The sequence below is a fragment of the Asparagus officinalis genome, chromosome 2 (genome assembly GCF_001876935.1).
Source record: "Asparagus officinalis chromosome 2, Aspof.V1, whole genome shotgun sequence".
Taxonomy (NCBI): domain Eukaryota; kingdom Viridiplantae; phylum Streptophyta; class Magnoliopsida; order Asparagales; family Asparagaceae; genus Asparagus; species Asparagus officinalis.
This window is the reverse complement of record NC_033795.1, coordinates 47331674-47356630: the sequence shown is the minus strand read 5'-3', so window position 1 is coordinate 47356630 and position 24957 is coordinate 47331674. Positions and strand designations below refer to the sequence as shown.

The following is a 24957-nucleotide window of genomic DNA, read 5'->3' as shown; positions in this document are numbered from 1 at the left end:
TCATGTGAACAACTACACTAAGTTGTTGTCGGACTTGGCGAATGTTGATGAGAAGATTTCGGATGAGTACAAGGCTATTATCTTATTGGTCGGACTTGGCGAATGTTGATGAGAAGATTTCGGATGAGTACAAGGCTATTATCTTATTGGGCTCCTTATCGGATGAGGAGTATGACACCTTTGTGCTCACTTTGTTGAACGAGAGATCTTCTATCAGCTATAGTGAAGTGACTAACGCTTTGACAAATTACGATTTGAGGAGGAAGGATAAGGAGACTTTCCGCGCTAGTACTTCAGGAGAGGCCTTGTCGACGAGAGGTAGAAGCCCATATCCGAAAGGTGGTAATAGAGGAAGGTCAAAGTCAAGATGTCGTCACCAGCTAAGAAAGAACCAATGTGCATTCTGCAAGGAGCATGGACATTGGAAAAGAGATTGTCCAAAGATTAAAGAGAAGGTGAATAGCAAGAAAAAGGGCCCGAAGGCCAATGAGGTGAATGTTGCAAAAGACAATAATTCCGATGATTTGAGCTTTTCTCTTTTGATTACTCCGAAGGTGAACCATTTGGATGCATCAGATTAGATGCTTGATTCTGGCGTTACTTATCATGTGACCCTTAGGCAAGATTGGTTTGTATCATTCGAGAGACTCGATGGGGGTGTTGTTGTCATGGGAAAATATCAATCCTGTGGCATTTGTAGGATAGGTACCGTGCGGATTCAGATGCACAATGGAGTAGTCCGTGAATTGAAGGAGGTGAGATTTGTTCCTCAGCTGAAGAAGAATCTTATTTCTGTTGGAGCTTTGGAGGTGAAGGGATTCAAGGTGACCTTTGAGGACCCTGTAGCAAAGGTTACTAAGAGATCTTTAGTGGTGATGAAGGGAGTCCGCATTAGAAATTTATATTATCTGAAGGGGAGCACCGAGGTTGGCCAGGTTGCTTCAGCTATTTAAGAGGCGGACATGAGTAGACTTTGGCACTATAGGTTGGGGCAAACGGAAGAGAAGTCACTGCAGGCTTTGTGCAAGCATGGGCTATTAAAAGGAGCCAAGAGTGGTAAAGTGGAATTCTGCGAGCACTGTGTACTTGGCAAGAAGACGAAGGTGAAGTTTGGGACTGCTATTCATAGGACGAGAGGCATCCTGGACTACGTGCACACAGATGTTTGGGGTCCTACCAAGACGGCATCACTTGGTGGTCAACATTGGTTCGTCACTTTTGTAGATGACTATTCTAGGCGTTATTGGGTGTACACCATGACGAAGAAGAGTGAAGTCCTAGATATATTTGTGGAGTGGAAGAAGAGATTGGAACTGCAGACTGAGAGAAAGATTAAGACGTTGCGATCCGACAACGGCGTCGAGTACACTTCAAATCCCTTTCTACAGCTATGTCGAAACGAGGGCATAGAGAGACACTTCACAGTTAGTCATACACAGTAGCAGAATGGGGTGGCAGAGAGGTTAAATCGGTCTTTGCTAGAGAAGATTCGATGTTTATTAGCGCAGAGTGGTTTGGAGAAGATCTTTTGGGCTGAGACACTTTCATATGCGAGCCACCTCATTAATCTCATTAATAGGCTGCATTCATCTGCGATTGAGGGGAAGACCCCTATGGAGATGTGGTCGGGAGAGACAACACATGACTATGACCAGCTCAAGGTATTTGGTTGCCCTGCATATTATCATGTTAGAACTGATAAGTTGGAACCTTGAGCTAGGAAGGCCATATTTGTAGGATTCAAGCGTGATGTTAAGAGATATAAGCTATGAGATCCAGTTGATAGGAAGATTGTGCTGAGTAGGGATGTCACGTTCGATGAGGCTTCTATCTTGACGCTTCCCAGCTCTCATCAGGTGGAGAGCGACCTGACAGAGGAGATATCGCAGGTGGTGGAGATCGATGCAGCTCCACATTGTCCAGATGGTACAGTATCCATTAGAGTGCGGACTGAGGTGACGCCAGGCGAGCACGGCAACGACAAGGAGGATACGAGTACAGTTATACAGGATCAGGGACCGACGACTCAGGTTCAAGATTCTATTACGGTTCAGAGACAGAGGAGAGACATACGGATGCCAACACGATATGCCGACAGTTGCGTATGCACTTCCGGTGGAGAGTATCGATGAGATGGTGCCTACTACATTCAGAGAGGCCGAGCAGAGTTCGGAGGCTGATTCGTGACAGGTGGCTATGCAGGAGGAGATGGAGTCTCTTCATAAGAACAATACATGGGAGCTTGTTGAGCTTCCAATGGGACGGAAGGCAATTGGTTGCAAGTGGGTATACACGAAGAAGGAGGGCATTGAGGGCACTCCATTGAGGTTCAAAGCTAGGTTGGTTGTGAAGGGCTATGCACTGGAGGAAGGTATTGACTATAATAAGGTTTTCTCTCCGGTGGTGAAGCACTATTCGATTCGGATTTTGCTAGCTTTGGTGGCACAGTATGGTTTGGAGTTATATCAGTTGGATGTGAAGACGACATTTCTTCATGGTGATCTTGATGAAAAAATATACATGACTCAGCCATTGGGATTCCGAGCTGTAGGGAAGAAAAAATTGGTTTGTAGATTGAAGAAATCGCTATACGGTTTGAAGCAGTCTCCTCGACAGTGGTATAAGCGATTCGATGGTTTTATGATCGGTCATTTGTACATTCGGAGCCAGTTTGATCCTTACGTATATTTTCGCAAGTTGAAAGGAGGTGCGTACCTCTATTTGTTACTTTATGTCGATAACATGTTGGTTGCCTCTATTTCCAGATCTGCTATAGATGAGTTGAAGACACAACTTTCAAAGGAGTTTGAGATGAAGGATTTGGGTGAGGCGAAGCGCATTTTAGGGATGGAGATTGGCAGAGACAAGAAGAAGGGCAAAATTTGTTTGACACATGTGGCTTATTTGAAGAAGGTACTACAGCGATTTCATGTTAGCATTGATACAAAGCCAGTTAGTGTACCTTTGGGAGCCCATTTGAAACTTTCAGCTGACCTTTCACCGAAGACAGTTGAAGATAGAGAGTTGATGTTGAAGACTCCATATGCGAGCGCGGTTGAGAGCTTGATGTATGCGATGGTATGTACGAGGCCGGATTTGTCACAAGCGATGAGCATGGTTTCGAGATACATACACGATCCAGGAGTGAGTCATTGGGACACCGTGAGATGGATTTTGAGGTACATTCGAGGTACGCTCAATGTTGGTTTAGTTTATGAGTGGGACACTACAGGTGGGCAGTTGTGCATTGGCTATGTTGATTCGGATTATGCCGGGGATTTGGATAAGCACCGGTCCACGACGGGGTATGTGTTCACTTTGACCCGTGCGCCGGTGTGTTGGAGATACACTTTACAGTCTACGGTGGCTTTGTCTATAACGGAGACAGAGTATATGGCGGTTACGGAGGCTGTGAAGGAGGCTATTTGGCTTCGAGGACTTTTGGAGGAACTTGGTATATCGCAGCGGTCTGTCACCATTCATTGTGATAGCATGAGTGCTATCTATTTGGCGAAGAATCAGGTTTTTCATGCGAGGAAGAAGCACATTGACGTGGGTTATCACTTCGTTCGATATGTTCTTGAAGATGGAGATGTGGAGATAGTGAAGGTCCACACGAACGATAATCCGGCAGATATGCTCACTAAGGTGGTTCCGAGCAACAAGTTTGATCATTATCGAAACTTGTTGCATATTCGTGATTGTTGAGGCCGTTGACAACCATTTGGGTGAACTACGTTCGACTTGATTCCTTAGGCAAGAGGATACGTAGGCAGTCTTTCAGATGCAGTCGGTTTGGATTAGTTGATTTTGATGGGGGTAAGATTGTTTGGACTCTCGTTCGGGTTCCTAACTTGTTGTGGATTGAGTCTGTTGCCGTGAATTAACTTCACGGCGTATTGGACACAACAAGTAGGACATTTTGTTGCTTTGGTGTCGGCTCAGTTTTGGGAAAACTTCACCGAGGTGGAGAATTATGAACGTGGGGGCAATGTGAGGGCCACCATATTCCTGAGTCGGAGCACCCACGTGAATGTTTCGCTGCCAATCTCGTGCGGCCCACCCGAATGTCAATTTGGCTGCTATATATATATCTTTGCAGCCTAGGGTTTTGTGAGCAAAGTGGGGGTTCGGTGCAAGGAAGAAAAATTGGCAAGAAGTTTTCGGCTGTGCAAGCAAGGACGTGCAGAGGGGAAAAACGGCGACTAAGTCTGCTGTGTTGAGGAGATTTTGAGCAGTCCTTTGTGCCGATTTTGAGAGGGTTTGTGTATCCTTTTGAGAGAGAGATTGTGAGGGATTTGAGAGATTGTTTGACGGTTTAGGTTGTGTGATTATAAACCCTAGTTGTATTCTCTCCCTCTAATAGTAGATCTCCCTCCTCCTTGCCCCGTGGACATAGGCAATTTGCCGAACCACGTAAAAATGGTTGTCTTGCTGTTTGTGTGATTTGTAATAGCTTATTTAGGTTCCCTCGACTGGTCAGTCCTAGAACTGATGAGAGGAAGAGCTGATATCCCACTTTGTTGAGATATTTTACTTTTGGTTCTTGTTTCCTTTGAGAAACGAGAATTCTTATTACGACCTAACTCTCTTGTTGTGCTGCCGAAGTGTTGTCGAAATTTTCGCTGCGCGCAACATTGTTTATATCATGCTTTAACAATGTATCCTTTTGCATGGTAGTTGTCGGTTTTATTGGCGCATATACAGAAATATTCCTGACATTAGTTAAAAACCAAGCTATTTTATAGTATTCTTTCTGCAATGAAACATTTTTCCTGTTGGGTTGTTTTCCTAATTGCTTTTTAGTTTCAGTACCGATAGTTATAATTTTGAGGTTATATATATAAATGTGTATTCAGTTTGAAATATTAATAGATGAGGTTGCTAAATGAATACAAATGAAATTCACCAACACTCTCGACCTTTATGATCCCTCCCTTTAATTTTTGAAAATAATCATCTATTTCTCTGTCATTAGTAAATTCTAAACATGTAAACCTGCACTAAGATTGCAATCATTATATTCCAAGAGTAGAATATACTTTTTTTAGCATATTTTCTTTCAGTTTACCATGCTAAAATTGGCCAGCTATCAATTGATTGTTATTCTATTTCTCTTTTATTTTGCTTTTGACTTTGAAAACTGCTGTTTGCTTCTACAAATTGACCTGGTGCTGGCTATGATTTCAATTTACTCTATTTTTACTTTTTTTGACGATCTTTCTTCTATTTATCACCTTTGTGCAGGTTGTGAACTTTGGCAGTGAGCCTGTAAACCTGATGTTCTCTATTTCTGGTTTGCAAAATACTGTTAGCTCATCGGGATCAAAGATGACTATTCTTACATCCAGTAATGTAATGGACGAGAATTCCTTCCAAGAACCAAATAAGGTAAAAATAATTACTGCACATAATAAGGTACAAAGATGCATGAAAAAGTTGGAAGAGTTCAAATACTTTTTGCTTGCATTATCTATGCTTTTGAATTTTCATTAAACTTGAAACAAAGAAATTACCAAATATAAGTAGGTTACGTTACTCCATTAAGCAAATGAATAAAAGAGATACTCAAGGTTCTACCCTAACATAAGATGGAAGCAACATAAATCTAATCCAATATCCATTCATGCAGGTCGTGCCAATTCAAAGTACGCTACAAAATGCAGGTTCTTTGATGAACGTCGTGCTTTCTCCACATTCCTTTACTTCATTTGATCTATCGCTTTAACGTAGCGCAAAAGTGATAACCTTATGTGCAAATCCGTGATTTACTGCCTGATTACTGGGAATTAGTTGTCAAGATTCAGTTTAGTTTGTTTCCTAGAATAAAGAGATTTGGGTATTAATTACCTGATTCTCCTAGCTGTTAATTTTAATTTTTAAGTTTTCAGTTTTAAGGAAAAACTTCACTTCTTCCTCCTTAAATAGCCGTGTACTCCTATTCAGAAAATAATGAGAAAAATACAATTTCATTCTTAATTTTCCACATGGTATCAGAGCCAGCTCTGAAACAATCCAACAAAATTTTCCGATGACCAAATGCGGTATGGCCACGGAAAAACAATTCTCCTCTTCATCCGAAGTCACTTCGAGTGCTGCACTCCCTATCACCATCACTCATGGCGTTACAAATTGTAAAACCCAGTACATTTTTTAAAAAAATACTATGGTAAATAGTAGTAAATAATTTATATTATGATAAATATCATTTAATGATGAATGAGCATGATAGTAATTGATTTGAGGCCAATTAAGATTATATATGTATTATACATAGATGCAATTCGAATCTGGAAAAATGACCAGTTAAGAATATATACGAATTACACACTGATGCAATTCGAATCTGAAAAACTCAAAAGATAAAAGTTGTAGATATCTTCAATATCTTTTCAACGCATCTTAAATTACTTTATTCTGAGGTCGGACGAAAAACTTACAGCCAAAATACCAAGGACTATTTTTTCAGTCTGATTGGGTTTTCTGTTTCGGGTTAGATTTGTTTGTTTCGGGTTTGCCTCTATATATACCGATGTTTTTCACGAAAATTCTTTTTTTCTATCATACTTCTGAACCCTAGCAGCCACCCTCTCCCCTCAAAATCCTAGATCACATCCTTGGTGATTTTTGAGAGCTTTGTGAAGCAAATACCGAGAAGAGGGCGAGATCATCGGCGTTTGGTGAGGGAGAACTTGTTTTCTAGCATCTTTGGATTTCCCAGCAGCGTGTTGAGGCAAGATCATCTTCCTCCAAACCTATCCCATGTAGTAATTCATGTTTTTAATATGTATAACTGGTTAATCTAATGTGTAGTGTTTATGTCGACGATTTAAATCCTAGTTTTGACGTTAAATCTTAAAACAACAAAAAGATCAATAGAATTTATCTTTAATTGATAAAAGTAGATGATCATGATCATTAGTTTTTTTAGATTTATTGTTAATTTTTGTTTTACATGGCCTAAACCCTAATTGTCGATGTATAGAAACTTGAGGCTTGAACATGAAACAATATAATGATATGAGTTTGTGGATGAAAAACCCTAGTTTAATGTGTAGATTTGTGAATAAAATCACCAAATGAAGAAAATGTATTAACTTAATGTTTAGATCCGTGTTTAATTGCTAAGATGCTGAACTAATTAGGTTTTGAACCCTAATTATACAAACTTAATCTGATTAGTTATGTTTAAAGTATTTTTTTAAACTCCAAAGATCATGTTATGATGATAAATAATTGTTTAGTCAAACCCTAGTATGTTAAACACATGATTAAACTTGTTTCTATACCTCATAATGATGTTTTATAAGTTCTTTTTGTTGAAATTGTCTTAACTTCACGAGACTCAAACCTAAGTTCTGGACTCTGGTAGGTCGACTGAACCCTGTGCATCAGTCGACCGATCCCACCCTGAGTTTGTGTAATTCTTTATTCGACCGAAGCTTGTTTTTACACATGTTTATGCGAATTGGTCATCGGTCGACCAATGCCCTAGGGTAGTCGACTGACATCATGTCTTGTTTGTGATGATTTTTCTTGCACGTTGTTCGTGAACACGGGATTCGAGACGTACAATAATTTACACACACGACATAGACGTACACCTATGGAGGCTTGGCACACGCGGACTTTCGGGAAGGGGATAGTTGCGTGTATTGTTTTGACCATGACGGGGAGACGATGTAGGATGTAAAAATTGGTTCTGAATTTGTATTAATTGAAATTGTATTATAAATCAATAAATCACTTTTTACACAAAAGTGGAGAGAATTGATTTGATCTCTCCTTGTCTAACGTGGGTTCTACGGGGTGATAGGATGCCTTCCTCGATGCTCGTATCGAGATTGCTTCCCTTGGACGATTTGAACGAGATTGCAAAATGAACTTCAGCGCTTGGTAGAAGTTCGATTAGCAGAGTTCAAATACCCGAGCTTGAATATCATGGTCGAATGCACAAGGAAGGCTTGAGTTTGGTTCTTTTGAATCTCCCTCAAAAGTTCCAAAAGCCTAAAAATGCCAAGAGTCCAAGATCTGAAGTTAAGATCCAAGCCCCCTCTCATGTAGCTGAATATGGCTATTAATACCTGAGGAGAAGTGGGTGTACTCACTCCCACAAATCAAGCAGGCAGCTTCTAACCGCTCAGGCGAGCTAGGCTAGCTTGCAGGCGAGTCTGGCTCATGCAGGCAGCTTTTAAGCATGTACGCGAAGCTGGCGAGCCAAGCATCCAGGTGAGCTTGGTTGACAGGCAAGCTTCAAGCATTCAGGCGAGCTTTGAGCATGCATGCAACCTTGCAAGAGGGGTCGGCGAGCTAAACGAATAGGCGAGGTTGTCAGGCGGACCTTAGAAGCATTCAGGTGAGCTTAAACCTTGTTGGCGAGCTTGGTTCGTGTGGGTGAACCTCCTACAGGCGAGCTTAGCTAACTTGCGAGCTAGCGAACTGAGCGTTCAGGCGAGCTCAATTCTTTTTAGTCGAAGTCCACTACTTAGCTCGCACCTTGTCGGGGTCTATGTGAATCCCCTTCGTCGTGATGACAAATCTGTGGAATTTGCCACTCGACATTCCCAAAAATGACTTCGTAGGTTTCATCTTCAATTGATGAGATCGCATGAGTTCGAACATTGCTTTCAGGTCTTGAAGATGATCATCTTTGCTGCGACTCTTCACAACCAAGTCATCCACGTAGCATTCGACTATTTTTTTGTAAATGATCTCGGAAGATTGTGCTCATGGCGTGTTGGTAAGTTGCGCCTGCGTTCTTGAGTCCAAAGGGCATTACTGTGTACTAGTAAATTCCTAACGGGGTCCTGAACAAGGTATGTTTCTCATCTTTAGGGTACATTTTGATTTGATTATACCCTGAAAATCCGTCCATGAAAGACATCCTTTCGAAACCGCACGTATTGTCTATGATGACATCCGTGATGGGTAAAGAAAAATTTTCCTTCGGACATGCAGTGTTGAGATCTTTGAAGTCGATGCAGATACGAATTTTTTAGTTCTTCTTCAGGACCAGAACAATGTTTGCCACCTAGTCTGGGCGTTGCTCTTCTCGGATGAAGCCTGAATCGATCAGCTTCTTCACTTCAGCTTCGATCACCTCCATGATTTGTGAACGAAACCATCTTTGTTGTTGTTTGACAGGTTTGGCGTCCTACTTGATGTTAAGACGATGCATGGCTACTTCAGGATTAAGGCCAGACATATCCTCGTAATTCTAGGTGAAGATGTCAATATATTCCCGGATGAGGGATATAAGGTCTTCTTTCTCTTGGGGAGGTAAGCTGTCACTTATAAATATGGGTTTGGGGTTAGTCACATCTCCCATATTTACTAGAGTACTTTGTCCTTTGTGGGTGGTTCACGCTGTTCAAACCGACCACTCCACTGGGTACTGTCATGACGATCCCATGCTTCATCGTAAAGTGGGACATGATCATCCTCTTTGATTTCGGAGGATTCAACTGTAGCTATATTGTCTGTAAGATTTTTGAATACAACTCCTATGCTGACATCTGAATCCTACATTGAGGATGTTGATGATAAATCTCCGGAATGGATTTCTTCAGATTCTTATCCGGAGTCGCACCATAATTCTGACGAAGAGGAGATATAGCCTAGCCCTCTTCGGGTTTTATCAAAATAATCGATGGGCTTTCCTTTCGGAATGAAAGGTTGGGCAATTGTTCTTCGTCCCTTGCCGTAGTTTAAACCTTCTTTGCGGAACAAGTCATAACCCATGTTCTCCATCATACGCCTCACTATTTTATCGTTATGCGAGATCCATCCCACAGCGTACGCAGAGGTTGATCTATCCTTCCAAAGATAATATCCTTCTTATAATTATCTTGGGCTGGTATGATAAAGAAGGCTTGTGAGGACTCAATCATTTGTTTATCTGTAACAAACGATGAATGCACATGCAAGTGTAAAGAAGAGTTATTATATAATCCTGCAACTAGATTGCTAGACTCATCATTACTAGACTCTGAACTAGATGACAAGTAAGCAAAGTTGAAGTCTTTATTCATGGCAAATTCATCCGCTTCGTCAGCGTCGACTACATTGAGGCCTTCATAGCTGATTATAATGGGTTCAATATCGTTCAAGATAAGACCCTCGTTGTATTCAGACTCACTATCGGCCTCGTTGCCGCTACCAGGTTCCTCAACCTATGGTTCATCCCCCGATTCACAGTCCTGGTAAAGTAAAGAGTCGGTGAAGTAGTTTTTGACTCCTTTGAAGGATCACTTTTTAGCAAATACTGTCTTCACTTGATCGTAGTCATCCACATACTTCAAACACTGGTGTAATGTAGATGGGACTATCCGGTTGCTATGGATCCATGACCAACCCAATAACATGTTATAGGAAGGTTCCGCGTCGATCACGTACCAGGTCACCTCTCTCTTCATGTCGCCTAGCTGGCATTTGAGACGAATCTTCCCCAATGGTTGGGTTCCAATGGCATTAAAGCCAAAAATTGTTGTAGTTGTTGCAGACAAGTGTCTCTGAGGTATCCCTAAGTGTTTGATGAGGTTCACGGGGACAATACTCAAAGCAGATCCTACATCTACTTGGATTTTGTCCACTCGGGAAGAACTGACGTATCCAGTGAAGTATAGAGGCAGGTCGTGAGCTGTACACTTGATAAGCATATCATCAGGAAGGAAGGTTATGCAGGGGATCTGCTGTTTAGATACTTGGCAACATTGTGGACACCCTTTTTCTGCATCTTCTTTGGGAGTGGGCCGGAAATGCGTTGCAAAAGCCTCAGAGTCAGCTAGCGCTTCTCGTAGAGCTTCCCGAGTAGACTTAGATAGGCATAGGAGCTCATACAAGGTGATTCTGGGCGGGATATTAGCCAACTGTGCGAGCACATCGAACTGAAAGGTTCGACTGGTTGAACTAGCAGGAATCTCCTTCATCAGTTCCTTCTGCTTAGATTTGTCGAGACCTGGCTGAACTGCTAGTGACAGCCCCACCGAATTTTTCGCCGTTGGAGGGTAGTGCTTAGCAAAGTCCTTTCCTGCCCTGTTAGCTAGTGCGTCCACCTTGTTGTCAGAATCGGTAAGGACCGTCGCTTTCACTCTGTCATCATCTGGAATTATAGACGCAACGTTACAAAGTTTAGCCTTACCTTTAGACTTCTTTAAAGGCTTATAAGTCCATTGCTCATCATTGAGGAGGTCGGGGTGGACCCAAATTGTTTGCCTTGACAACAAAGTTTATGATACTAAACCTTCCCTTGCTGGTTGTGGGGATCAGTGTTGATGATCTTCAACTCCGCTTTGGGGATGTGCATGATCCCTGCTGGCGCTTGGACTTCTGGGAGGTCTGTCCCGAATTTCAAAGTGACCATATTCGTAGTCACTTTCTTCTGCACATTTTCCTTTCTCAGGACCCCTGCATCATAAAGAGCCTGGATCTTGTCCTTGAGGACATAACATTTAGAGGTAGGATGATGAACCATCCTGTTGTATGCACAGTAGTTCAGATCATCTGTATTGTTCAGGTCCTTAGTCCTCCTTACCTCTGGGAGTTTTATTCTGTTGTTCTTGACCAGGGTGTCGAGGGTAGCAGCAACTTGATCCTCTTGGAAGTCGTATTGCTTCTGAGATCATGGTTCAGAAGAGGTAGATTTTAGTTTCTGAGCCGACTTAGGAGCTGAAGCATTTTTGACAACCAAGATCTCCTTCCCTTTTGACCGAGGAGGATTTCTAGATAAATTCTGCTCCAGAGCTCCTCTTATAGGTTGGGGATCTTCGGCTTCCAATCTTTTGATCATGTTTTCTACTTGCTCACCCTGTCGAACAAGCTCTTTCCAAGTTCGGGTTTCCACCGCGCCAACCTTGGACAAAATATTGATCGAGAGGTTGTTGCGGCACATCTCAATCAAGGTGTTTTCAGAGACCTGGTCCCGACAATGTAGTGACCGATTCCTGAATCTCTTCACGAAGTCATTGACTGATTCTCATTTTCTCTGCTTTTCAGCTAGCAGAGTGGCCATTAACACGTGTGTCGTCATCAAAGAAATGGGCCAAGAACAGTTTCTCCATGTCAGCCCACGATTTGATGGAACCTGGTTCCAACTTGTGGAACCTGGTTCCAACTTGTGGAACCATTCGAAGGCTACCCCCTTCATGGTTCCAATGAATAGCCGAGTGAGGATAAGATCGTTCCCCGTAAGAGAACCTGTTTGAGACATGAAGTAGTAGACATATTGTGAGGGAGATCGTTTGCCATCAAACTGGACTAGGCTCATGGGCTTAAAATTTGTTGGGTAGGGGATTGTATCCCATACAACCGGATATGGTCTGACTACCCCAGCTCGTTCATGTTCTTCTGAAGCTTTAAGGCATCGAGTTGACTTTGGAACTCGTCGAGCCTCTTGTCTCGGGGATTGCTGCTAGCTCGTGACGTTCCTCCTGACAACCTAGGTGAAGAATCTGAAGATGACCTAGAGTTTTCTTCTCCTTCCGTCGTGTGAGGAGGAGTAGGTTCCTGCTCTTTGTTCTTCGAGGATTTTGGGGAAGCCCACAAAGTCTTCTTCTTTATCTTCTTCTTCTCGCTCAGGAGCTGCTCTAACATCTCCTTCATGGAGTAGATGGTTGCTTGCTGCATAGCAATTGCAGCCTGTTGTTCCCCTAATCTTCTGGCTACTTCATTAGGGACTTCGGCCATATGCACTTTTGCGTGGTTGCCCTGATCTGAACTTGAAGCCTGGGATATTGCCACCGCTGAGCAATCATTATCATCATCGTCAAAAACGGGGCGCTAAGCTTGTGTGGTCAAACGAAATAGCAACCCCCGTTTGAGTGTGGGTGTGCTGGTAAACACCTTTACGCCTAATGGGGAGGCTTTTCAGTCCCGGTGAGAATTCCGGATCCGAAGAATCTAAATTCCTAGCCTTGGATTTCCCCGTCACATTGACTATTACAATTGGGAGATCCAAGTAGTCAGAAGCTTGTCTCCCTTGACGATTGCATCTTCGACGAGGAGGTCTTGACTCTAGTGGTTGGGAGAGCCTTTCGAACACTGATGGTTTATGTATCTCGGCACACTGGAAATTAACGAGTATCGCTATAATAAGCCGATCGCAGTGACACTGAGGAGTTGCCTCGTGGATCATGCGTTTGTGAGTCAAGCACTCTTGGATATCCTCTGTAGGTTGATGGTGACAAACCCCAGCATCAGAAAGACCAGATGAGCAGTTGTGCAAAGCATGTTCATGAGAACATTTGAAAGAACACTCAGAAAATTCTTTAAGTGTCGAATTCTGGCGAGCTCGCCTTGACAGGCGAGGTTGCCTAGTCAGGCGAGCTTGCATCTGCTGGCGAGGCTCGGCTACTTGTTCGTTTAGGCGAAGTTCGCCCATTCGGTGAACTATTGCCTTGCCTTTCTGGCGACGGCTCGCTTTCGGGCGAGCTTGGCAAGGTTATCCTATATGCTGGTCTTCGCCTGAAATGCAAAGTTTGCCTGATGTGCGAAGTTCGCTAGTATTTGAAACTTGATAGCAAAACCCGCCTAAATTATAGGGTTGCCTGATTTGGGTAGTTCACCAGATTTGGGAATTTTTCCAGTGGAGCGAAGTCCGCCTGAATAGTTGGGTTCGCAGTTCGCCAGAATTGGGAACGTGGCTAGTAAAGCGAAGCCCGGCTGAATTGGTGGGTTCGCCTGATTTACATAGTTCGCCAGAATTGGGAACTTTGCTCATAGAGCGAAGTCTGCATGTATTGCTAGGCTCACCTAAAACGCTGAGTTTTCCAGTTTTGAGAACTTGGTGTAGTTCGCCAGAACTGAGAACTTTGCATTCTTGATTGGCTCTTTTCAGGCCTGAATAGTAATTCAGGCCGTCATAGGAGATGCAGTCACGCGCCTCGTGACGAGCGAGGGCTTGTCGTCGTCGTTGCTTGGCTCTCTTTAATAGAGGAGCGTTCATGTTGATGGTGAAGGCGTGGTCCGCGCCGACACGAACCGTCATCTCCTCGAGAACAGGAGTTTGCGTTGATTGCTTAACAACCCATCGAGCACCCCTTGGGTTTGCATTCTTGGCCTTTTGATCAGCCTCAATTGGCTCGAGGAAATAGAACCCTTGGCACTTTCTCGGGTAGAGCTTTTAGGCGTGGTTGCCTTTGCCGCTTGGGGCTGGGCCACACGCTCAACTTTGCAGCATTTGCGAGATGCTTTACTGCCAGAAGAAGCTGAGGATAAGTACTCTTCGTACTTAGCCTGATCGAACTCGATTATGAGGGAGTCAACAGTCGTCCCCACTGCAATTTCGTCAAATTGCGCCACCACCATCTCGTTGGAAAGAATGTAATCTCCCACTGTGATCGCCATCTTCTGTAGGATGTAAAAATTGGTTCTGAATTTGTATTAATTGAAATTGTATTACAAATCAATAAATCACTTTTTACACAGAAGTAGAGAGAATTGATTCGATCTCTCCTTGTTTAATGTGGGTTCTACAGGGCGATAGGATGTCTCCCTCGATGCTCGTGTTGAGATTGCTTCCCTTGGACGATTTGAACGAGATTGCAAAACGAACTTTAGCGCTTGGTAGAAGTTCGATTAGAAGAGTTTGAATACCCAAGCTTGAATATCAAGGCCGAATCCACAAGGAAGGCTTAAGTTCGGCTCTTTTGAATCTCCCTCAAAAGTTCCAAAAGCCTAAAAATTCCAAGAGTCCAAAATCTAAAGTTAAGATCCAAGCCCCCCTCATGTAGCCGAATATGGCTATTAATAGCTGAGGAGAATCATTATCGGTGCTGGCATCGATACCCAGCCTTCTCCTGTTGTTGTCCGAGCTTCTCTCTTTCTTTGGGCTTGGGCTTTTTGATTTGGTTTCTTCTTTTGGGCTTTTGCGTTTTTTTCTTCATTTGGGCATCATCACTTCATTGAATAATGAAAGAAATTGTTTGCTTTCATGGGCTTCATTTCTTCAATAAATCAAGGGGTTTTTGTTGAGAGATTAGAGTTTGAGATTTATTCTTCATTAACCTACAATTAAAGATAAAGATAATTATTAGTAGTATATTTATTCATATAAAATAGATAATGAGGGTATAAAATTGCAATAAAATATGATTATCAAAATACAAGTTAGTACATATATAGATATATAAAACATCTATCCTGGACTAAGTGGAGATTGATATTTTGAAATCCACAACACAAGAATTAGTACGTCGAGCGAATAATCCAAACAAGGAAACCCTCATATATATACCATGTCCCGAGTTGTGAATCGCTAAATACCAATTCCAAATTCTATGAATAAAACAATAAATAAAGGATATACAACTCCAAACCTCATCCAATATAAGTCATGTCAAATCACACTACCCTCGGATAGATGGCGCAGTCACAAGAACAAACATTCGGTAAAATAAAGCTCGCATGAAATATGTCATATAGGACAAACTCAGTATTATACCATACTCTCGGGTAACTAACATGGGAGCATAAATAAAATATGTCAAATCCTCTATCTGAAACAATGATACTTTTGTAAGGTGCTCACAATATCATGTGGCATCAACAACCTTACTCAATCGCCCTGCAGAAATAGACATATCATTAAACTTGTTTAATGTAATTAGGGTTCAATTTATCTACATGAAACTCAATTATTATATTTAGGTGAATTATATAAACCCTAACATGTTCATGTTCGTCAGAAACATCATGAAAATCATTTAAATCTCAACAAAACTCATGTTAAATTTATTTCAAATCTTAAATAAAATTCAGAGAATTCGTTTATAACTTTTTACATCCGAAAGATCGAATCTTTGGATCAAATAATTTAAAAGAACGATCGTTGTTCTTAAACTAGGTTTTAAGGCCAAATAAAGCCAAATAACTCTCAATAAAACCCAAATAAAAATGAGGTTGGGATTGGAGGAGATGAAACTCGCCTCAACACGTGCAAGAATCCTTAAATATGCAAGAAAACATGTTCTCCCTCGCCAAACGCTAATGATCTCACCCTCTTCTCAGTATTTGCTTCTCAAAGCTCTTCAAAATCACAAAAATTATGATCTAGGATTTTGAGGGGAGAGTGTGGCTGCTAGGGTTCAGAAAAATGATGTAAAAGAGAATTTTCGGGTGTATATACTCATATATATACGGGTAAGACCGAAACAAATCCAAAAAGACCCGAAAGAGAAACCCAGTCAAACTGGGAAACTCCCCGTTGGTTTACTAATGCCTTGCCATCAGTCGACTGATAGGTGCCTATCGGTCGACTGATCGTCAAGCATCAGTCGATCGACCCGAGGCTTTTTTAGCCTACAGGTTTTGTGCATGTGTGTATGTTTTCACTTATTTTGTGTATGTTTAACACTTGTATACTCTCATGCATACACTTACTTGATCTCAAATCATTTGTTAATATAATCATTCATCCATAAATAATCTCAAACATATTAAAAATCATTTATCACTATTTATCATAATATTTTCAAAAATTCACAATGTTTTACATTCACCTCGCCTTAAAAGAATTTCGTCCTCGAAATTCTGCAATCGTATCTTAGAGATTATTAATACGAGAAAAGCACGTTCAGGGTATAATCCAGACAAGGAAACCTTCACATACATGTCTCGTACCATTAATTCCAAGATATAAACCACATAAGCAAACATTTACACTTAACATCTAAAATGTAAATACTCTCACTTAACCCCTAATTAAACGGAACTGGTATGTCAAGCTAAAAATCCAAACAAGGAACCCCTCATGTATATATCATGTGTTCTGAATGATTAGGAGCTAAGTGTTAATAGCCACATTCTAGCGTTAAGTATAAATGCGGCTATACATATAACATGAACGCAAACAAATCATAACTTACATTATACCTGCTCAAACAGGTATAGGTAGTCACGACGCATATCCTCCTCGCGCTCCCAAGAAGTTTCTTTAGCTCCCTTCCGGTTCCACTGAACTTTAACTAAAGGAATGACCTTATTTCTAAGTCTCTTGTTCTCTCTAGCAAGAATACGAACCGGGGTCTCAATAGTGGTCAAATCAGCCTGAAGCTCTAAGTCTGGTGCGTCAAACACCCTCTGCTGCTCCTCATCGCACAAGTGCTTCTTGAGCATCAAAACATGCAAAACATCGTGCACACCCGGCATCGATGCTAGAAGATCTAGTTGATACAAGACGACTCCAACACGCTTAACAATCCTAAATGGACCAACAAATCTCGGGGCAATCTTTCACCATCTGCCAAATTGCTAGACACCCTTCATAGGTGACACCTTCAACAACACATAATCTCTAACCGGGAACTCTAAAGGTCATCGCCTCTGATCTACGTAGCTCTTCTACAAACTCTGGGCTGCAAGGATACGCTCTCGAATCAACTCTATCTTATCCAAAGTCTGTCTAACCAAATCTGGTTTAAGTAATAAGCTGTCCTTCGGCTCTGCCCAACAAATCGGGGATCTAAAAGGCCTCCCATAGAATGCTTCATAAGGAGCCGTGCCTATAGTTGATTGATAACTATTATTGTAGGCAAACTCAATCATTGAAATATGATCCTCCCAGCTGCCCTGGAAATCGATAACACATGCCCGCAACATGTCATCGAAAACTTGGTTGACCCTCTCTGTTTGGTCATCTGTTTATGGGTGAAAAACACTACTATATAATAGCTGGTTACCGAAAGACTTCTGGAAGCTCCTCCAGAAATGGGATGTGAAAACTAAGCCACGATCCAACACAATCGTCGCTGGAACTCCATGTAATCAAACTATCTCCCAGATGAAAATTCTTACATAAGTCTCTGCCGTAAAGGTAGTCTTCACTAGTAAGAAGTGCGCTGACTTCGTCAATCGATCAACTATCACTCAAATAGAATCGTTCCCTCTCTTAGATCTCGGCAAACCTACAATGAACTCCATAGAAATATCTGCTCACTTCCACTCAGGAATGGGTAAGGACTGTAGGGTTTTCACGGGTCTCTAATGTTCTACCTTCACTTGCTGACAGGTAAAACATTTAGATACATACTCTGCCATATCCCTACGCATGCTGCTCCACCAAAAATGCCTCTTCAGGTCCTTGTACATTTTGGTTGTGCCCGGATGCACTATGTAATTGGTGCGATGTGCCTCTGATAATCACTCTTTATTACAATTTTATACCCTCATTATCTATTTTATATGAATAAATATACCACTAATAATTGTTTTTATCTTTTAATTGTAGGTTAATGAAGAATAAATCTCAAACTTTCATCTCTCAACAAAAGCCCTTGATTTAATGAAGAAATGAAGCCCATGAAGCCAAACAATTTCTTTCAAATATTTTATGAAGTATTAAAAGCCCAAAATGCAAAGAAAATGTCAAAAGGCCCAAGCCCAAAGCCTACAAGAAGAAGGATTTTCGGAAAAGCAACCAAAGTGCGCTGGGCATCGATGCCAGCATCGATACCTCTATAGATTCTGGTATCGACGCCATCGTCATTCTGTTACGAATCTAAGGCTGAAATTCATGGTTTTTGGATAAGATTTCGATCCAAGGGCTCTCATTCACTGATGTTTACTATAAATAGGGGTAGAGAGTGAGGGGTTAGAGGTGTGAAACTTTTTATAACTCCTTTTGGAGAGGAGGACTACTCTTAATTAGAAGGCCTTCCAAATTTGAACTTTTTGTTACAATTAATAAAATAAATTTTTTACCACTTTAAATTTTTCTCTTCTTCTCTTTGTTGGATGATGAAGATGAAGATGAAGATGGAGATTAATTTGAAGGTTTATTTTTCTTATTTCTCTTTTATTGCTTATTAGTTTGGATTTATTTTTATGCTAGTAATTAGATTTTATTTTCTTGTTTAAATAGCCAAGAGGCTAGAACCCTCTTGCCTTAGATTTATTTCATGCTTATAGATTAGATTTATTTTATGTTTATAGAGTAGATTTATTTTCTTACATTTAATTCTTGTAATTTATTTTGTAGTTTAGATTTTTATAATTTATTTTGTAGTTAGATTTTAATTTCTTGCACTATTCACCTTGAGGCTAGAACCCTCTTGGGTTTAGTTTTTCTTTTTGTTCATTTTTATTTTCTTTGATTCGCCTTTAGGCTAGAACCCTCTAGGGAATCACCTTTTCTAAGAAGTGGATTTAATTTTAGATTACCCATATCTTTAATTGAATCCGCTATCTTTACATTCTTGATTTTTATTTGCTCTTGATTTTTTCCTTCTTGCCTTGTTGATCACATTTATATTATCACTTCCACTCTCAAATATATTTATTTATACAATCATTTTCATTCTCTCCATCTCTCCACAATCACATTCACTCATCAGTCCTATTTGTCACATACACAACATAAGAACCGATTTTATATTTTCTCCTACAAAACACCTTCCTCGTGGGATCGATATCTATATATTATAACTTGACACGGTTGTGCACTTACAATATTTTTTGGTACATGTTTTTACCGCATCAAGTTTTTGGCGCCGTTGCCGGGGAATGTGCTTAAGTAGGTTTTAATTATTTTGGTTCTTTAACTTGTGTTTTTCTTGTGAAGGAACCGCTTTGAGCTTGAAAAGCTTGGATTGACGATCAAGAACTTGGAGAATTGCTTTCGGGTAAGTCTGCTTTCTACTATTTTCAATTCCACCCTTTTTAGTTAACTTCACAATTAGAGACAATTAAGATTTTAAAAAAAAACAAAAAGATTTTATTTTTGTTGACCATAATAAAATCCACCTTTCACTTGGACATTAACTAACAAGATAATAAATTCAAACAAGAGCTCTCTTCTCACATTTGATTGTTTTTTACCATAATAAAAAATATAAAGATTTTTTTTATCATCCTTTTAGTCGCTTTTAATTTCTAGGGCTGCATTTCATATATTTTGTAGGAATTCACCAAAGTGATTGTAGCACTTGATTTGGCACACACTTAAAACATTCTTAAGAGCAAAACCCATAATCAAGATAAGGTAAGGGATTTCATCACCCTTTCCTTAGCCCACAAATCACTAATTCCTCACTTCACAAACCCAAGCCTTCTAAAACTCATTAGACGTTGGCCCCTAATGATTCGAGCTCAATAAGGAACAAGAAATCTTTAAGTGAACCGGTTTAAGTTTTCTCAGATTAGTTGGTGTCTAAGGTAAGGTTTAGGGGTTACGTAAAGCGCTCCACAAGGAACGAGGTACTTAATTGATCTCTGATCACCTTCTAGTACTATCCTTACCTAGCTAACTACCTGGGTAAAACTTTAATCTTTTCACTGTAGGAGTTTTTGGTTAGGAGCTGGTCTAGTGAGTTAGGCTAAACCCTAGAATTAGAGTGATTGAAAAGTGATTGCTTTGATTTGTTGTAGTTAGGGTTTTTCTTTATCCTTTTCTTCTCAAAAAAACTAATTTTTTTCTTTCTTTATAAAAAAAATAAAATAAAACAAAAAGAAATAGTTTTGGTGTATGCAACAGTGGATTAGGGATAATACACGTCGATTAATTCGCTTTGAACCAATCATAGAAATGGAGCATCCTAATCCACCCGTTCTTCATGATATGTGCTATCCCATTAGGAATGCAATCCCCTCTTGCATTAGGCTCCCCGAAACAAATGGAATAAATTTTGAGCTTAGACCGCATTACATAAACATGCTTCCCAAATTCCTTGGAAATGAAACAGAAGATGCATATATTTTTATCTCGGAATTTGAGGAAGTGTGTATTATGATTAAAATGAGAGAATTAACAGAAGATGTGATCAAACTCAGATTTATTCCATTTGCTCTCAAAGACAAAGCAAAAAAATGGCTGTATAGCTTACCCGTAAATTCCATCACAACGTGGGAGGAATTTATCACCGTTTTTCTTAAGAAATTTTTTCCTATCCATAAAACGGTGAAGCTAAGAAACAGCATCATGAATTTTAAAATTATCCCGGGAGAACCCTTTTGGAAGTATTTTGACCGATTTAAAGATATTCTCATCCAATGTCCTCATCACGGTTTAGAAAAATGGCGATTGTGCCAAATAATTTATGAAGGATTAGATTATTCTGCAAAAACTTCCTTAGAATCAATGTGCCACGGGGATTTCATGAGGAAAAACGCTGATGAAGCTTGGGAGTTTTTAGAGAGTCTTTCCGAAAAAACCATGCAATAGGAACACTGTGATAACCGAGTGTCATTAGCTCCCCAACCCAAATCCAGTGACATTTCCTTAGAGTTGAACATTGCATCTGAAGCTAGGATGGCCACAATCATGTGTAGGTTAGAAGCTTTAGAAATCGAAAGAGCCCTGGCTCAAATCAATCAAGTTTCAGCCTCAGGATGCCACAACTATTTGTCACCATCTCATATTTCAGAAGAATGTCCTCTCTTAGGAAATAATCAGCTATTAGGACAGGTCAACGCTGCATTCCAGCGTTCTGCAAATGATCAATTTTCTCCAACCTACAATCCAGGTTGGAGAAATCATCCCAACGTTGCATGGAATCGAGGAAATTCTCCCGGAACTCAAAACTTTACACCCGCTTCGACCCAACATTTTCCTAGGGGAAACACAGTTCCTTTCAATTCTCATCCATAATATCAACAACCCAATCTGCCGTATCAAAATCAGTCTCCTCTTCATCAAGCTGTAATTCAGACTCCTCACAATCCAGATCAGGATAAACGTCTCAATGTCTTGGAAAGGGGTTTGGAAACCATAATTAAGACCTCCACTCAAACCACGAATATGTTGACTCAAACGTCCAGCACTCTGAATTTCTTTATGCAATCAACCGGACAAATGCTCAACTCCAATACTCAAGCTATAGCTAGATTAGAATCCCAGCTTGGTCAACTAGCTAGTGCCGTGAGTGAAATAGAGAAAGGAAAATTTTCGAGTCAACCCGTGGTCAACCCTAAGGACACAGGATGTAGTTCATCCTATGAAGCTCAAGTGAATGCAATCCATTCACTTCGGTCAGGTAGACAGGTCGATAATCAAGTGAGAACTCCTCCAAGTCAAACTTTTGATCCAGAAGAAATTCCTTCTCCTTCTGATGAATCTATTCAATAATCATCCCCCTCAGATGATCAAGAACCTGAACCGGAACCTGAGCCTGCTTTTGATAGGTTTAGACCAGTTGCTCCTTTTCCAGATAGACTCAGGCTTAGGAAACACTCCCTCAAGCATGTTAAGGTCAACATTCCTCTCTTAGATGTAATTGAACAAATTCCATCTTATGCTAAATTTTTAAAAGAATTATGCACTAAGAAGAGGAGAATAAATATTCCAAAGAAAGTCTTTTTAGCCGCCAATATCAGTGAAATGCTATCAAATCCCATACCTTTGAAACGTAAAGATCGTTCCCCCATCATTTCATGTATCATTGGTAATACTCACATTGATAATGCGCTTTTAGACTTAGCGACCAGTGTCAATTTGCTTCTATATTCAGTCTACCAGCAATTGGGTCTAGGTGTACTGAACCCAACAAAATGCACCTTACAGTTGGCTGATAGATCTGTTAAAGTCCCTATGGGTGAGTTAGAGGATGTTCTGATTAAGGTTGGAGATTTTATTTTTCCAGTAGATTTGTAGTCTTGGAAACACAGCCTGTTTCCAATCCCAAAGGACAGACACCGGTCATCTTAGGACGATCTTTCTTAGCCACTTCTAATGCTCTCATCAACTGTAGAACCGGTCAAATGAAGCTGTCCTTTGGGAATTTGACTGCTGATCTTAACATTTTTAATCTAGGGGACCAGCCAAATAATCAGCCTCTAGAAATAAATTACATTCAGGAAAGATCAGAAGAAGAAGAAGAAGAAGAAGAAGAGTCTGATTTGAGTTTTGAGGAAATTTTTGATGAAGAGTTAGAGTTTTTAGAAGAAGCAGATCAGGTCCTTGAGAATAATGAAACTGAGTTAAACATTTGCTGCTTTGAATTAAATTTTGAAGAACTTTTTCTTGATGAACTTAGATTCTTGGAGAATAATCAACAACCAAATTTTCAGAACTCTACAGAAGAATTGGTTGTTAGAGAACAAAACTTTATAGTACAAGAGTCTTAGTTCATTAAGCAATACAAAATGCATGACACCAATAATACCTACCTTACTTTGTTGCAAGAATTATTGAACACCCCGAAATGCTTGGAATTTCACATTATTGATTATATCATTCTGAATTTATTTAAAATCCGGGGAAGAATTTTCAACAATAAGGTAGGATTCAATGTAGAATACGAGCTCTTCGTGTTGAACACTTCATTCTACATTATTTGTTTTGTTTATTTCAGAATAATAAAAAGAATTTACTCTTCTCTCATTCGAGAGTTTCTTATTCAGTTGAAAAAAAAGAAAAAAAAAGAAAAAAACGAGAAAAAAAACAAAAAAAAAGAAAAAAAAGGGAAAAAAAGAGAGAGAATAATAAATTTTTTATTTTATCCTCCACAGACCAAAGGTAATTGCAGATTTTTATCAGCTGATCAAATGTAAGTACTTCACTTCTTATCTGCTTTACTTTGTGCATCATAGAGTTTGCATTGAGGACAATGCAAAATTTAGGTGTGGAGGTGGGAATTAGTTAAATTTTCTCTTTGTTTTACATTTTTTGTTGTATTTTTATCATTTTTTTTCTTTTTCTTTATCTAAAAAAAATTATAAAAATATCGTCACTTGCCAAATTGATAGAGTTTTATAATAATTGATTTATTTGATAAATTTTAAATTTTCTAATTTGTTATTTACTCAAGTTCACCTTTTATGATAACTCTAAATAAAGTTCTTAAGAAATAATTTTCAAAGTAGTATACTTTACTTAAGCCTTAACTTAGATTTTTATTTAAAATAATGGAATGCATGCTTAACTTAGAGTTAAAAATAATTTTTCAAAGTGGCTTGACTTACATATTTTTCAGAATATATATACATATACATATAAAAAAACTGTAAAAAGAAGAGTGCGAAAAATGGGCACCAAATGAAAAAAAAAAACTCTTAAATTCAAGGTGATTCTATCTTATAAAGCCTAAGCTGATCGAGTAATTAAGCATAAGGAGTATTTCCATACTTAATGACCTAAGCCCAATTGGGTTGGGATCCATTGGCCCAAAACTCGTTAAATGGTCGCTTAGAAAGCCTGTTAAAGTAGAAAAAAAATCACCAAGGAAGAAAGAGTTAAAGATAATATAAAAAAAAATAAAAATAAAAATACTAATAAATGTTTTATATATGTATATATGGCCTTGGAAAATATTTTAGATCAAGCAACTTGAATATTATTTTAAACAAAGAGTTAGCATGTTCTTTTCAAAACTTTTAAATTAAATTTCTAAGTTTGGTTTGGTTTTGTATTGCTATAATGAGAAGATTTTCTAGGAAATATACCTTAGAGTTATATATAAAAATGTTTTCTTGAGTAATAACTAGCTTCAATTATCAAGTAAATTTAGTTATTTACTAATTTTTTTAATGTGGCAAGTTGACCGAATTTTGTGGGTATATTCACTGCAAACCCTCACGAGACTACAACTCGTCCACTAGGATAACCTAGGGGTTTAAAGGCTTGTTGTATGCGCTAAATACAACCGCGATTCCTGCGAAAGTAAGTTAGGTTTTCTTTCATTTTTCTTTCTTTGCTAGAGGACTAGCAAAAGTTTAGGTGTGGGGTATTTGATAATCACTTTTTATTACAATTTTATACCCTCATTATCTATTTGATATGAATAAATATACCACTAATAATTGTTTTTATCTTTTAATTGCAGGTTAATGAAGAATAAATCTTAAACTTTCATCTCTCAACAAAAGCCCTTGATTTAATGAAGAAATGAAGCCCATGAAGCCAAACAATTTCTTTCAAATATTTTATGAAGTATTAAAAGCCCAAAATACAAAGAAAATGTCAAAAGGCCCAAGCCCAAAGCCTACAAGAAGAAGGATTTTCGGAAAAGCAACCAAAGTGGACTGGGC

The 24957-nt window shown here is 39.6% G+C and overlaps 1 protein-coding gene across 3 annotated transcripts in view; it reads left to right on the top strand.

Annotated features, from left to right (window-relative positions):
- The window catches only part of LOC109831117 (alpha-L-arabinofuranosidase 1-like), a 50971-nt gene that overhangs the window by 10830 nt on the left and 15184 nt on the right, over positions 1–24957 (top strand). The window contains exons 17-19 of one of the 3 annotated variants that reach the window (XM_020398458.1): positions 5248–5391; positions 5633–5666; positions 19556–19616. In XM_020398458.1, the coding sequence (XP_020254047.1) occupies positions 5248–5391; positions 5633–5666; positions 19556–19587 (210 nt within the window). In that variant the 3' untranslated portion in view covers positions 19588–19616. Of the gene's footprint in view, positions 1–5247; positions 5392–5632; positions 5985–18223; positions 18244–19555; positions 19617–24957 lie in introns of those variants that run through there. The other 2 variants (XM_020398459.1, XM_020398457.1) reach the window with 2 other exon arrangements.